The following is a 14,259-nucleotide window of genomic DNA, read 5'->3' on the forward strand; positions in this document are numbered from 1 at the left end:
TTTCTTTGTTTCTGTTGATGTATTTGTTCACTAAAGATGGATCCTATTTAGTTGAACGATGCATTAATTTGGTTTGTTTTCTGTATATGTTTTGGTTGGCTTCTAACCTCTCTCTCTCTCTCTCTCTATCTCTCTGAGGTGATCTTGGAGATCAGCAGTGTCATGGAGGCGCGCCCATGAATGTTGCTGACAAGGGCCTGGTGTGCTTAATTAGTTGGTTGGCACAAACCAAATGGCCTGAGAAGAGGGGGGGGGGGGGGGGGGGGGGGGGGGGGGGGAATTGGGAAAGAAGTAGTTAATCTTTATTTGTGTTGATTAGTATTTCTTGTTTTGATTATTAAAGTAAAAGGATAAGGTGTGAGGTAATTTAGTCTTTTTCTAGTGGTGTTTAGAGTTAAGCTGTATTGTATGTTTTCAAGATTTGTACTTGTGACTACGCCCCTGTGTTGGGCATTAATGAATATGGTTCTCGCCTATATATACTGGTGGAGGAATGTGAATTGAAAACAAAAGGGGGAAAGGTGTCTGTGCATGTGAAACTGAAAAGAAATCTAAGTAAAAAGAAACCGAGTTCTGCCAATTTTGATGTCCCGTGGTTCTTCCTCCTCTTCTTCCTTTGGCTGTGCACCTGAGGGGACGTCGCCATTCTGCACTCCCTAAGGTTAAAACCTTACAAAGTCGATTCACACTGAGCAGAAATGATGGCCGGCAATGATGTTGGAGACGTCAGGGAGAGCGCTATGCATCAGCCACTGTTGTCACCAGGCGAGTTTTTGGTGGTGACGGTGTTACAGTGTGGGCAGGGGAGCTCCCTCCTGGTCTGCTTGCTTTCTTTCATGCACACCCCCAGTTATTATTTGGGCAACAATACTGCCTCAGGGTGTCACATCAGGGGTCCTCAAAATTCCAGACTTTCCACTGATTTAAGTAATTTGTTTGCAATTTTGCAAGGCAATTTCCTAAATAAAAGTCACATTTTGAGCATGATGCAACCCCGCCCATGTCCTCTGACATGAACAATGCAACATTCTTCACCTTGCTATCACTGCAGCGTGAGGCAGGGTGTGTTCAGGAAGGATGAAAGCCTATACTGTTGAAGTAGTGGGATCTTTTCAACACTATGCATCTTTCCTGCTGAGATGTACACGGGCAACTTGGATCACACATTCCCTCGCAAGGAGACCTCAGTATGTGTGACAAAAGGTAGCTGTTCTCTCAAATTGTTGCAAGCAACAATGCAAAGACTTCCTGTATTCTTGACCCTTTATAACTCTGATTTCAGTCATACCACGAGATGTCAGAAAACATTGCAGTTTCAGGGTGTAGGGAAGCAGAGTTAAGAATTGTGAGTTTATAAAACAGACAAACAGGTCAGCTGTTTGTAGTGGGTGTAGAATTTAACTAATTTATACTTCGATAAAACAAAACAAAAGTTGCTCATAATGGGCAGCAAGCACCACCATCGGTACAATATGCAGGTAGGCAGCAGTATGTTTAATGACAAATTGTCACTGCTTGATAGACTTAATAGAGGTGATATTGTTTCTCACAGGTATTAAGTGAAAATAACTCAGTGCTCGCCTGTGCGCGCCACACTTTTATGGGTCTTAGATCTGATAATGACGCTGTCACGTGTGGTCTGCTGTCTTTACTTAATGGTATTTGATGGAAATTTGGAGACAGTAGGTTGTTGGGCATGGTGAGTCACAAGGAAGCCTCACAGTCATGAGTCTCTCCACACGTAACACTGTTAAAACAAATATAACAAAGCATCCCTAGTTGGAAAAAAGAGCATATGATTATGCATAGTGTCATAACCCTCAATCTTTGTTTGGTGATTGTAGTTTGAAGGATTATTTCCTCAGCTGTAAGTAAAGGAGGACAGCATGTGACATGGATGTTGTGTATGACATTGTGGCTTTCACATAATATCCACTTTAAATTGATTATGCCATACTTGTTTTGCAAGACTGATGATGCATTGTTAGTACAGCAAGAGCAAGTTAGGTGGAAATCTATAGTTGAAAATCACTTGGTGTTGTTCCGAAATGCTCTTTAAAGGTGATTTTGCTTGGTAATTGATCCATACAGTCATACATTGTCATGACTGCAAGGCTTGGGTATGTGACAGAGTTGTAGATATAACATCCTCCTTAGCTGAGGAGGCAGAATATAAAAATGATTTTGATTGTACTTGAAAAATATAGTTAAGCTCTCATTGGATATTTGAGCATTTGCTTTTATGTTCAGGTGTTTTGTTTATCTTTCATTTCACTTTATGAATGTTTGGAGAAAAAAAGCCTCCAGGGAGGAAGGACAGGGAACCCGATCATGTTGAGATGGTATTCTGGGAGTTGTAGCAAGACTATTTGTTGAGGGAGTACTGCACATAAAATAATCAGAAGAACTCAGAGTCACTGCATTTATTGAAATGGATAAAGCAAGAGAGACAAAAAAGAACAATTGCATTAAATTCAAGAGGCGACAAAGTTAATCTGTATTATGTCTCGCAACAGATGGAGCCATTCTGTGGCAACTATGTCCTGTATTCTGGGTTCAATAGATGCAGTTTTAATGCGCACCCTTGTCGGATATGCTGTCTTTGGAAGAGCTTATAGCTAACACTACATCTCAGTTAGTATGCTTGCTTCTTTCTGTACCGTACTAACATGAATCTGCATCAGGTTTTGGAATAATCTGGAATGATAGGGTCATCATTTTGGTTTGGAAAATGTTCTTTGTTTCCTTTTAAAAAACAAAACAAAACAAAACAAAACATGTTTTTGCCTCTCCAAGGACCACCAGCTAAGAGTCCTCTTCATTTTGTCCATTCTGTTCATTTTTGCTATTTCTGGTTTGGGTTTTTGCTTCTTTACACCATCTGTAATGCTTTTAATGTTTTATGAAAAGCACTTTGAATTGTCTGGAATGTGAGAGGTGCTATACAAATAAACTTGCTTGCCTAGTAGAGTACACTGAAGGAGAATAATAATAACATGCCAAGACATGTCATATGTCATCAGTAAGCTTTTTTTTTTTTACTGTATGCATGTATTTGCATGTCATGCACTATAAAGGGTTGAGACAGTGTTCTATACACATGTAACCTCACTTTTTGGTAATATTTTAAGAAGGGAACAAGTCAGAATTGTGCATAAATAAATTTCCAGTTTTCCTTTGGGATCAAGAAATGATCTATCTCATCTATCAATCAGTGTAATTTTCATGCAAAATGTTAAGAAATGGCAAAATTACACAAGCAATTCCATGGTACCATGTTGTTCAAACCATTTTGACCTGACAACTCACATCAAAACTAATGGCATAACCAGAAGCACAAAGCAGAAGGTTTACCTTTTCATTTAGGGGTAAACTTTTTTTTCTTTATATCTCTAGTATTTCATCGCGGTTCTTCTTGCAGTGAACATAATGCCTGCTCTCGTGTCTGTCTATACCTTGTCAATGATAAACGAGCTTCATAGCTGACTGTGAACCTGCTACTGAGAGGTGTGGCTCTTCCTGTCCGCTGCATGTGTCTGTTTACTCATTACAGAAGACCTTCAGACTCATAAAGACATAAAAACAGAAATCTCTGCTGTCACTCCTTCAGCAGCAAGCTCTTGTCACGCTCTTTGTTAAGAACACGGAAAAGGATGAGATAAACTATGTTTGCTCGAAAATCTAGTGCTTAGATGGTACCGAGTTTGAAATGGCAGCCAGCGACCTGTCAGCATGTAAGTTTTTATATCAGATGCTTCTTAATCACATTATTGTTGTCTTATTTAAATGTGTTTTGAAAATAATGACTTCCCGTACTGTAAAAGTTCCATCAGTCATATTTAGAGTGTTGAAGTATCCTAGAATTGGTGAGTTTGTGATGGAGAATTTGCTGTGTTTCTGTTAGGGGACAGCTGGTGTTCATCACAGTTAAATATTGTGCTTCTTGGAGGCCGAAACTCGGGAAAAAACTCTGTTGGGAACTTAATCCTGGGCAAAGAGGAGTTTGTCACCAAAGAGAGAACCTCCTGCTCTAGGAGACTGGGTGTGGTGGCCAGACGCTGGCTCACAGTGGTGGACACTCCCGGCTGGTGGTGCGACTTCAGCGCTCAGGAAACATCAAATCTGGTCAGGAGAGAGATCCTCAGCAGCGTCTCTCTTTGCTCACCAGGCCCTCATGTGTTTCTGATCACAGTCAAGGCGAGCTCGGCCTTCTCAGAGAGGCGCCGGAGAGCTGTGGAAGAGCATGTGGCCCTGCTGGGTGACAAAGTGTGGAGTCACTGCATGGTTGTTTTCACCTCTACCTATAGATTTGAATACAGGAAAGAAGAGTGTGTGGAGAGAGGAGGAAAGGCTCTCCGCTGGCTGACTGAGAAGTGCAGCCAAAGGTGTCACAGTGTTGTCTTGAATGATGACGCAGACGTCAGAGAGCTGCTGGTAAAGATACAGAAACTTGTTGCAGGAAACGGAAACAAAGTGTTTGAGATGCAGGAAAACATTTTGCTGACAGTTGCAGAAGAAAAGAGGGGGGTGGAGGAAAGGGCTCAGAGGAGATTCATAAGAATGAAACAGCACAGATCCCTGATGAGAGGTGAGTAAAAAGATGAGCCCCACTACTCCGTCTCATTAAAGTGGAACTATTATTAGCATTTCAGGCTAATTCATTTTTATTTCTGAGACCAGGAGGGCTGGGATTGATCAAGTTATTGTCACAAATCGCTTTATTTACTTCAGACCGACCCTCTCCGTAGGCTGTCAGATCAGCCTGTGGGCAAAACGAGTGGATTGAGACTCTTCCGCATTAAGCCCCGCCCCCCACCACTGCACTAAATCGGGAGCGCGCACCGCAACTGCTTTCGCCGTCATTGTAACATCTCATAAACAGAAGGATTCGGCTAATATGAACTCAATAAGAAAACAAAATACAATGTCAACACATAGCATACAGCCCTACATGTTGGAACCTGAATCAGACCCTGAAAACGAAGTGGAAAACAGCAACCCACAGCAAGGAATGCAGCAGGACGTCTCTCTTTGGTAAACTCACCAGCCATCGTTGGAAATAACTTTATCCCACGTTTTCCACCCACCTGATGTATTTGTACATGCCCTTGTTAACCAGTAGAAGGTAACCAATCACCGAACCTTATCCCCCGGGACGTCACAAGGATTTCCAAGTAGAAAAAAACTCTCTAAAATGATGTGTTTTTCGTCGCCATGGAAACCGAATGGGGAGAGTGCTGGAACTCAAACTCAAACTCAAACATGCGTTTAGGTGATAAAAAACAGTGCCGTTCACATGTCTGATGAGGATTCAACATGTAACACTGTAGAAAGCTCAGAAAACTCCAAATACCATAATAGCACCCCTTTAAAGACCCAGCACAGAGAACTGCTGTTTGTTTAGCACACCTTTAAGTTACTTTATATTTGGTCAGTATTATGTTAATAATACTGACCAAATCTAAGGTATTAAGGTTGTAATAATAGATTAAGGTCCAAAAACATTCATGTTAGGTTAATTGACTGATCACTTCTCAGATGTAAGTCAGATGTATGTTTGGATGAAAGCTGCTGCCAAATGACTGTAGAACTGTAGGTTGGGGATCATTTAAAGTGATTTTTATGCAGATACCATTTAATAGTTTTATTCTTAAGGTGTTTCTACAGACAGAAGGCATTCTTATCCAGGGTAAGGCTAGCAGCAGCTTATGTATTTATAATTATAAGCATGACTAAGATGCCTCGGTGACTGGCACCAACCCAACTGTAGCCTTATTTCCACTAAATGATATGGTAAAACTTCCATTGAGTTGTTCTGGTTTGTTTCTGAGGTAGATAGCATTCAATAGAGAGGATTTTTAACTGATTTTCAGAGTAAAACACCTCCGACTGCTATAGAGACATCGGACACTAATTTGTAGGTACCTGTAAAGACCCAAGAATGCCTGGAAGTAAACATGCACAAAGACTGATTTCTATTTGCACTTATTATGCGAGTGTCATACCAGGCACATTTATGGGTCTGGTAAGATAGTCTGAGCAAGGGAAATGTTTTTCACTTGTCTGTAGAGCTGAATTATTATGTTGTGCATTAACAGAATATATTATGGAAATGTTTAAATACTACACATAAGAAAAAGTTGGAAAACTTTAACTGCATTAGAGCAGATGATCTTTGGTGTCCGAAGTTTTTTCTTTGCACAATGGGACTGTCATAGTTAGGAATAATATGAAGTGAAAAATAATTAATACCATCACAGGATAGGGAAGAGTGCATAGCCAACTGCAGTTTTACATATGTTTTAAGGGCTAGCACAACAACAAATGGTCTCTCCAGTACATCAGTACTGATAGAACATGTAAAAGTGACTTGCTTCATCTGTGTGGCAGAAAAGAAATAAAGCTTTTTAAATAGTTTTACAGTGTTTCCAAAAACATTTACAGCAGGTAGGAAACAATCCAGCTCTGTTATGGACTGGCAACCTGTCCAGGGTGTACCCTGCCTCTCGCCCAAAGGCTGCTGGGATGGGCTCCAGCTCCCCCACGACACTTGATCAGATTAAGTGGTTCAGATAATGAATGAATGCATGAAAGAATGAAACAATCTCTTTGTCTTTCTTCTTTAAAACTACAAATCTACCTTGTTTGGGCTGCGAGGAAAACAAACTCCCTGCTGCTCCAGCTTCATGAGCCTGTCATTAATCTTCACATGTAGCTGTTGTCAAGAAAAATCAGCAACAACCAACAACTGTTCCTGTAACTTCCTCCTCTAGAGGCTTGGTTGCCTGAAAAGATAAAATGGAAATATGAAAATATCTTGAACAGAAATCACAATGAACTCTAACAACCCACTTTTTCCTCTTTTTCTTCAGAGCACCTAAAGCCAGTTACCAGTATCCGCATTGTGCTGCTTGGAGCAAAGGGTTCAGGAAAGACTTCAGCTCTGAACACGATCCTGTGTAGAGAAAGCGGCCAGGAACTCCAGAGAACAGCTCAGTGTTGGGTAGGAGAAGAAGTGGTGTTTGGGAGGCAGGTGACAGTGGTGGACACACCAGGCTGGTGGATGAACTACTTCTGTGATGAGAGTTCACGCTTCGATCAGAGAGAGATGGTGCTGAGTTTGTCCCGCTGTCCTCCGGGGCCTCATGTCTTCCTGCTGGTGATCCGTGTGGACCGAGCGTTCCCAGAAACCTACAGGAGAGCAGTGCAGGAGCACCTCGAGCTCATCAGTGAACACATCTGGAGTCGTGTCATCTTACTGTTCAGTTTCGGCGACTGGCTGGGAGGAACCATGACTGAGCAGTACATTGAGAGCGAGGGGGAGCCTCTGCGCTGGCTTGTTGAGAAATGCTGCAACAGGTACCACGTTCTGAACAGTAAAACTAGAGGAGATGGATTCCAGGTCAGAGAACTGATCGGGAAGATTGAGGAAATGATGGCTGGGTGTAATGGTGGCTGGCATTATGAGATAGACAGAAAAGTGCTGGAGGAGCTGGAGAGGACGATGAAAGAAGAGACAGAAAGAGCCAGAAGAAGGCAGATGAAGAAGGAGGAAAAGAGGCAGATGGCGAGGTCTCAGCTGGGTGAGTTGGGTTCATTTGGTAAACAGCATCACACTGATATTGTATCTCTGATTTAGTCCATCAAACAGTAATTTAGCCACTGAAATGCTGAGCGAAGATTGTCTGATAATTTGATAAAACTTCTTCTTCTCTGACAGCGATGCTCAGCCCTCTGCCAGAGTTGAGAATCGTACTTGTCGGTGGCAGGAAAGTTGGCAAAAGCTCCTGTGGGAACACCATCCTCAGCAGAGAGAGCTTCGATACAGACACACAAACCACCTCCTGCACTGAAACACGAGGCAAGATCACCGACAAGATGCTGACTGTGGTAGACACACCAGGCTGCTTCCCTGTGACCTCTGACCTCCAAACCACACACTCAGCTTTCCTCCTGGTAGTCAATATAAGCTCCTCATTCAAAGATGTCCACAGGGAGGCTTTGGAGAAGCAGCTGGAGGCTGGAGGAGGCCAGCTGTGGAGCAGAGCCATGGTCTTGTTCAGCTACGGCGACTGGCTGGGAGACACAAGCCTTGAGCAGCGCATTGAGAGTGGAGGAGAGCCGCTGCAGAGGCTTGTTGAGCAGTGTGGGAACAGATATCATGTTCTGGATAATAAAAACAGTGGCCATGGTGGTCAGGTCAGGGATCTGCTTGATCTGGTGGAGGAGATGCTGGTTGCACAAAGGCTGGCTGATCTTCACAGAGGTGAGCACATGTGGAAAAGTGTGTGTTCAGTTGAGGAGCGGCGTTCAGATGTCACACTGTGTGGAAAGGATTTAAAGCAGCAAACGAGCAGAAGACATCAGCTGTCCCATGACTGTGAGTAAAACCTAACAGGGGGAGTTTCTGTCACTTATAATTCTGCTTGATTCTGGACTCATGAATGTTTTCAGGTCAATTTTAAGAGCAAATGATCAACTAACAGATCATCTGAAAGAAACTAGTTCATTTTCACCCCATATTCCCTGTTTCTACAAAGAATTAACATGCAGCATATCACACACAAGCTGCATCCTTTCCTCAGTTTGGTGTTTTAACGAGATTTGACACACACTGAGGGAGGATTTTGTGGTTCTCAAACATGTTCAATGTCATAGTTCAGAAGCTGGAAAAAGTCTAAACACCCATGCAACTGTTCAGTGATTTAATCTTATCAGATTTTGTGTCCAGACTAATGAAAACGGAACCAAAAATTTAGGTCAGTCATGCAAACGTTCAAGTTTTAAATCAGAGTAGACGTACACATCATAAGAATAAAAAGCACTTTGACAAAACAAAACAAACAGGTGAACAGGATAAAAAATTAACCAATAGAGATTATCATGAGATGTGTCTTGTAAATTATGTACAAAGACTCTTTTTAAGTCTAACAAGCTTTCATGCATTGCAGAAATTATACAATCTAATTAAAGATTTACAAATGTTTGTAATTCTCTAGAGGAGAACTTGAGAACACGAGACACATCCAGGTTCAAAAGGCTTGTTGCATTATTTTCTTTTTGATTAATTAAAATCAAAGGATTCTTATGAGCATATTTTGGAAAACAGTTTTTTTAAAATCTGCACCATAAATAAGAAAATACTTTAATAGCAAGATATAATAAAACAATTCTTTTGGGATGGCATTTATATTAATTGTGCTATAAATTATATACGAAGAAACATAAAAAACTCACAATAATAAAATGTAATCATATAACTGGGAAGTCTGATGTATTTACACAAATTAAATACTTTATTCAGTGCAAACGTACAGCCTGAATGAAACAACTCGAGGACAGTAATGTCCACAGTTTGCACAGAGATGACAGGTGATTTCAGAGAAGCATCGAGGAAGCAATCTATGTTAAACGGGAGGAAACATTTCTGAAGAGGGGAGGTGGTCTCACGTATCACTTTTCCATCCCCTACAATTCACTGGACTCTCCTCCCCACTAAACTGTTCACACACCGGACCTCATGACCAGAACAGTTTTGGTCATGACTCGTGCAGGTGAGTGATTCACATGTGCCAATGACCAACAGAGTGGTACATCATGTGACATAAACAAAGTATAATGTGTATCAATGTTCTTTAACATGTTCTTCAATGTCCTTTAGATTATTCATTTATTCTTTAATTTTCTATAACTTATTCTAAGACTTTCTTGCTGTGAGGCAGCAGTGCCAACCACCCCGCCACCACGCAGCCCTTATTGGAGCAATTATTGGACTGATCTTTTAATATTTCAGAGGCGGTGCTCATGAATACAATTTGATGAATAAAATAAGTGTGTCTTTGGCAGAGAGTCCTTGTCATGTTATTAAATTCCATTTTAATCAGAATAAAGAAAGTAACATCAAGACAAGGCCATATGTAACCCATTCGCTGTAAGATTAGAAGAGATCAAGTGAGATCTTTTGCATGTTGTCGATGCTGATGTAACTACCTCAGTCCAGGACAGATCAGATTTATAATGGGGTAGTTGTTTAAAAACAAGCTTAAATAACACAAAACCATATCATGTGTCTTTATCTCCTTTACAGTGCCTGAGTCAGCAACTTCCACGACTCACTCATCACCTGCTGGCCCAGAAATGTCAGATGTTGCACAAGTTGTGGCATTACCTGCAAGCAGAGCCAGATGGCGGACTAGAGTCAGCTTTGCGGACAGAAGGAGCTTCATGTCTTACATGGCTTCTATTTTCTCTGGGAAACAAGGACTGATGTGGCAAACTGTTGATCTGCCAGTCAGGTTTCCGGCTCCTCACAGCCAGCTGAGGCTCAGCACTGACAACAACTCGCTCTCACATCAAACGATGCTTCTGCTGTCATGTCAGACACAATCCAGGAGGCCCGCAGATGAGGACGTCGTCAGCGTGAATTCCCTCTGCCATCCGGTACTGAAAGAGCGGACTCTCCTCAGGCTCTCTGAGTCTGGAGACCTGCAGGCACTGATCGACCAGTGGGGCCAAAGCAACCTGGAGGAACTGGAAGCTTTCATTGACTCGTACTTTGAGAAGGTGTGGGAACAAACCATGGGGTCATTTCAGTCCCCTGAAACTGACCCTTCCACAGCAGAGCAGAACACTGTCCACAGTGGGGCAGGAGACGAAGAGGTACTTTTATCCATCGACAGGAAGCTTTCCAAGCTGGAGCTCCTGGAGGAGATCAGGGGTGACTTGACAGAGCTGAGGCAGAATCTGGAGAGCAGCTGGAAGGCCATACAAGAACTCAGAGACAAACCTAAAAACAATTCTGATGTTTATTCAGGTAGTCAGAAATGAAAGATGGAGGAATTAAAGTAGAATCACATTTTTTATTCTTTCCAGTTTAATTCAATTTATGTGCACAAGAAAAGTAAAAAGTGACAATGGTTATACTATTTGTCCACCAGAGGGAGCTGTTGTACAACAGATAAACCTTTACTTCTCTGCAACTTCAGAAGTTTTTGCCTGAAAATATCAGTAACTTGAAATAAGCTGGAAGAATTTGATGTCTAAAAAATAAATAGAAATTATTTTAGTGAATAAGACAGCCAGAAAATGGTATATGACCAAACATCTGAGTTTGCTTTATACTAAAAAAAAAAGAAGGGTCTTTATTTGGTTCTTTGTTCAGGTTTTAAGGTAACAGAAATTTCTTTGAATAATTGTAAGTTTTTACCTTTATTTTAGTCTATTTAATCTGTGGAAATTAACAAAAAGAAACATACTTTAGTATAAATCAAATTTAAGTGACAAATTATATTTATATTAGTTTAAACCAAAATACAGGTTTAATAATAACTCCCACTGAGAAGATATGAGACATGAAAAATTCAACTTTACACTCCCTATGTAATGAGCTTTTATATAAGAAAACATTGAAATAAACTCACAACTAAAAGCCTCCAGTTTAAAAGAAAGTTTTTGCAAAAGATTGTGTAACTCGGTTGCATGGAAAACAATAACATTAGTATTGTAATAACTGGTTTCCATTTCATACCATAGCTGTAGATTTAGGTGAACTCAGAGCTCTCTGTTATTTTAATTAATTTAATTTTAAACAGGGCTTTATAGTCTGCACCTTTAACCCCCAGCTTCCTCTGTTGGTTTGGATGACAGAAATGACAACAGAGAATTAAAAACATATAGATACGGTTATATGAAGAATATTTCACCATGTAATGTACCACCTCCACTTAATGACAAGATTGCTTATTACTATCACTATGCCTATTAACGGACAGGACTTGTCAAACAGAAGCTCACTGAAATACCCTAGAAGTACCTGAGAAGCAGCTTTCATGAAAGCTTTCTGAGTTCTAAAAAAAAGTTTGAGTTTCCTCTATTATGTCCTTTAGCTTAGGACACTTTGGACTGTCTTTTAGGAAAGAAAACAGATAAAACTTGTTGTGGACTTAATATTCAACCTGAAGGTCACAATACAGTAAGTGTGATGCATGTGTTTAAATAGAACGAACGTGAGCAGCGTGCGTTGACATGTTTTGCCTTCATGTCTTTTTCTTTCTTCATAACAAACACTGAAAGTATTACTTCATATTAAATGACACATATAACCTCTATGTAACATGATCAGATCCTATAATGTAAAGCAACTAAATACTCTTTTAGTGTAGTATTATAGAACAGCTTTAGTTTCAGTGCTGCAGAACTGCATCGCAGCATAGTTTGGTTTTCTCATACCTGTGTGGTCATCTTTGCCGAAGTGTGTCTGACTTTAACCCATCATTTTCTCTGAATCTCATCATATTTTCCAAAGAAGTGAAAGATAGATTTTGGAACAAATGCCTGGAGGTGATTTCTTTCTACTATTTTAATAGTTGAAGAAATTCAACTATTTTTCCGTCAGCTATTACTGATCAATTTGCTGACCAATCAGAGGAGACTTGGCTTGTCAAAAAAGGGGACCTTAAAGGTACAGGGTGAAATGACTTGCATCTAGCAATTCTTTCACCCAGATGACTTCATGCATAGTTGTGATGGATGGTGGCCTTCAGAGGCCAAAATTCTTGCGCACATAAACATGATTGAATCTTCGTGGATCCAAGTAATTACTACAAAATTACAAACATGTGCGATGTCTTCTTCTATGTGCCTTTTTAGGCAAGACTCATCCGAAACGGCGCTCTAGAATCTATCAACCAAAGCCCTTAATGCAGTCCTAAAGCTCAGGGAGTTCTCCGTCACACATACTCCTGTTTGTCCTTTCAGAGACACTGTAGTCAAAGTGCTGGCAAAAACATGCCAGCTGCCATGCATGTGAAGCTATGGTAAATACTGTAGATATAAATGGATCATTGTAAGAGAATAAAAACTTATTTCAGTAAAAGGATTAGAAACAAAAAGAAACACAGTCTATGATGAAACATATACTTTTTCTGTCATGGACTTTTGATTTTGCCACTCTCCACAGCTTTAAGACGACGTACTTAAATAACAGTATGAAGACAATAATAAGCATTTTGAACATAAAATAACATAAACATCTTTCTGTACACCTAAAAATGACTTCAACTTAAGCTCCTTGGCAATATTTTGCAATGTAGATCCAAACATACCCACAATCATAAAAAGGTTTTCTAAAAGTCATCATGGGATGTGACATATTTAAAATAAACATAAATGCAAAAGGCAGCCTCTTGTTGAAGCAATAAACTCTTAAAATGTTGAAATTACCTCTGTGTCTTTGATACCAGAGACTCAATGTGTCTTTCCAACCCAGTTTGTCCCCAAAACACTCCAATAATCTGACAGTAGTTGAACACAGGAGGTTGATTCAGTCTTTTTTTCTCACTTGAGAAAACAGAGGGGCACTGTTGTTTCCATTCAGCCGTTTTATTTGATTTTACCCCTTGACTTTATCAAGAGCCTTCAACTCTCAGACAGACACGCTCATCAGCAGATTGTAGAAGCTAATGGGAGTCTGGCAGGGGAAACAGTGAACTGTGTTAAGGCTGGTGTCATAAATGAGAGGCAACACTCGGACAGCTGGTAACTTTTAGTTACTGTTTGATGAGGGTTCCTTTTCCGTCTGATATGGAAAGATCTGAGACCTGAATGCCTTCAAGTTTAGATCATTGTGTTCATTCATCACTGCCTGTTTCTGTTTTATAGAGCTGCATTACACCGCTTTGCAAGTTGGTGGTAGCACAAACCCTTGTGAGACAAGCAGCTGAAAAATCCTCAATAAAATACCCAGACAAGTGAAATACTTGTGGTAGTTCAAGATCCTGAGAGCGGGAGGACAGTTTCAAAACTTGCAAAATGAGTGAATTCATAAATTAAATATTTAATCAAAATCTAAAATGACCGTCACATATTGCACATCCTCATTAGACAGTTTGTGAACTAAAAGCACTTGTTAAAGGGGTTTTTATATTTAGCTATCACATAAGGCATAATGATGAACAGGGGCACAAATTTCTCTCTTTTAGTAAAGATTTCTCATTTTCTTTTAACCTTCCTGCTCCAAATTAAGCACAAACAACCAGTTGCTGTCTATAAATTAAATGTCAAGCAAGAATCAAAGGTCAAGCTAAAAATAACACCTGGGTTCACAAGGAAAAGTTGATGTTTTCTGAGTGAAGTTTGATGTTTTTCCAGCCAGACAGTTCATCCGTCGGGTCAACTATCTGCAGTTCACTTTTAAAATATGTTCACAAAATACCTCATTTCCATCAGTGCTTTTAGCGTCAAAACAACTTTGATGCTACA

The 14,259-nt window shown here is 40.3% G+C and overlaps 1 protein-coding gene across 1 annotated transcript; it reads left to right on the top strand.

Annotated features, from left to right (window-relative positions):
• Positions 1-3,709: 3,709 nt before the first annotated feature.
• On the top strand, positions 3,710-10,827 carry LOC306765636 (GTPase IMAP family member 8; the record flags this gene model as incomplete). The annotated part of the gene is made up of 5 exons (XM_079253119.1): positions 3,710-3,734; positions 3,905-4,588; positions 6,873-7,583; positions 7,721-8,380; positions 10,088-10,827. 5 exons carry the CDS (start codon positions 3,710-3,712, stop codon positions 10,825-10,827), a joined length of 2,820 nt encoding a protein of 939 aa, XP_079109245.1.
• Between the last annotated feature and the right edge of the window lie 3,432 nt (positions 10,828-14,259).

Source organism: Telmatherina bonti, assembly GCF_933228915.1.
Source record: "Telmatherina bonti genome assembly, chromosome: 14".
Lineage (NCBI taxonomy): Eukaryota > Metazoa > Chordata > Actinopteri > Atheriniformes > Telmatherinidae > Telmatherina > Telmatherina bonti.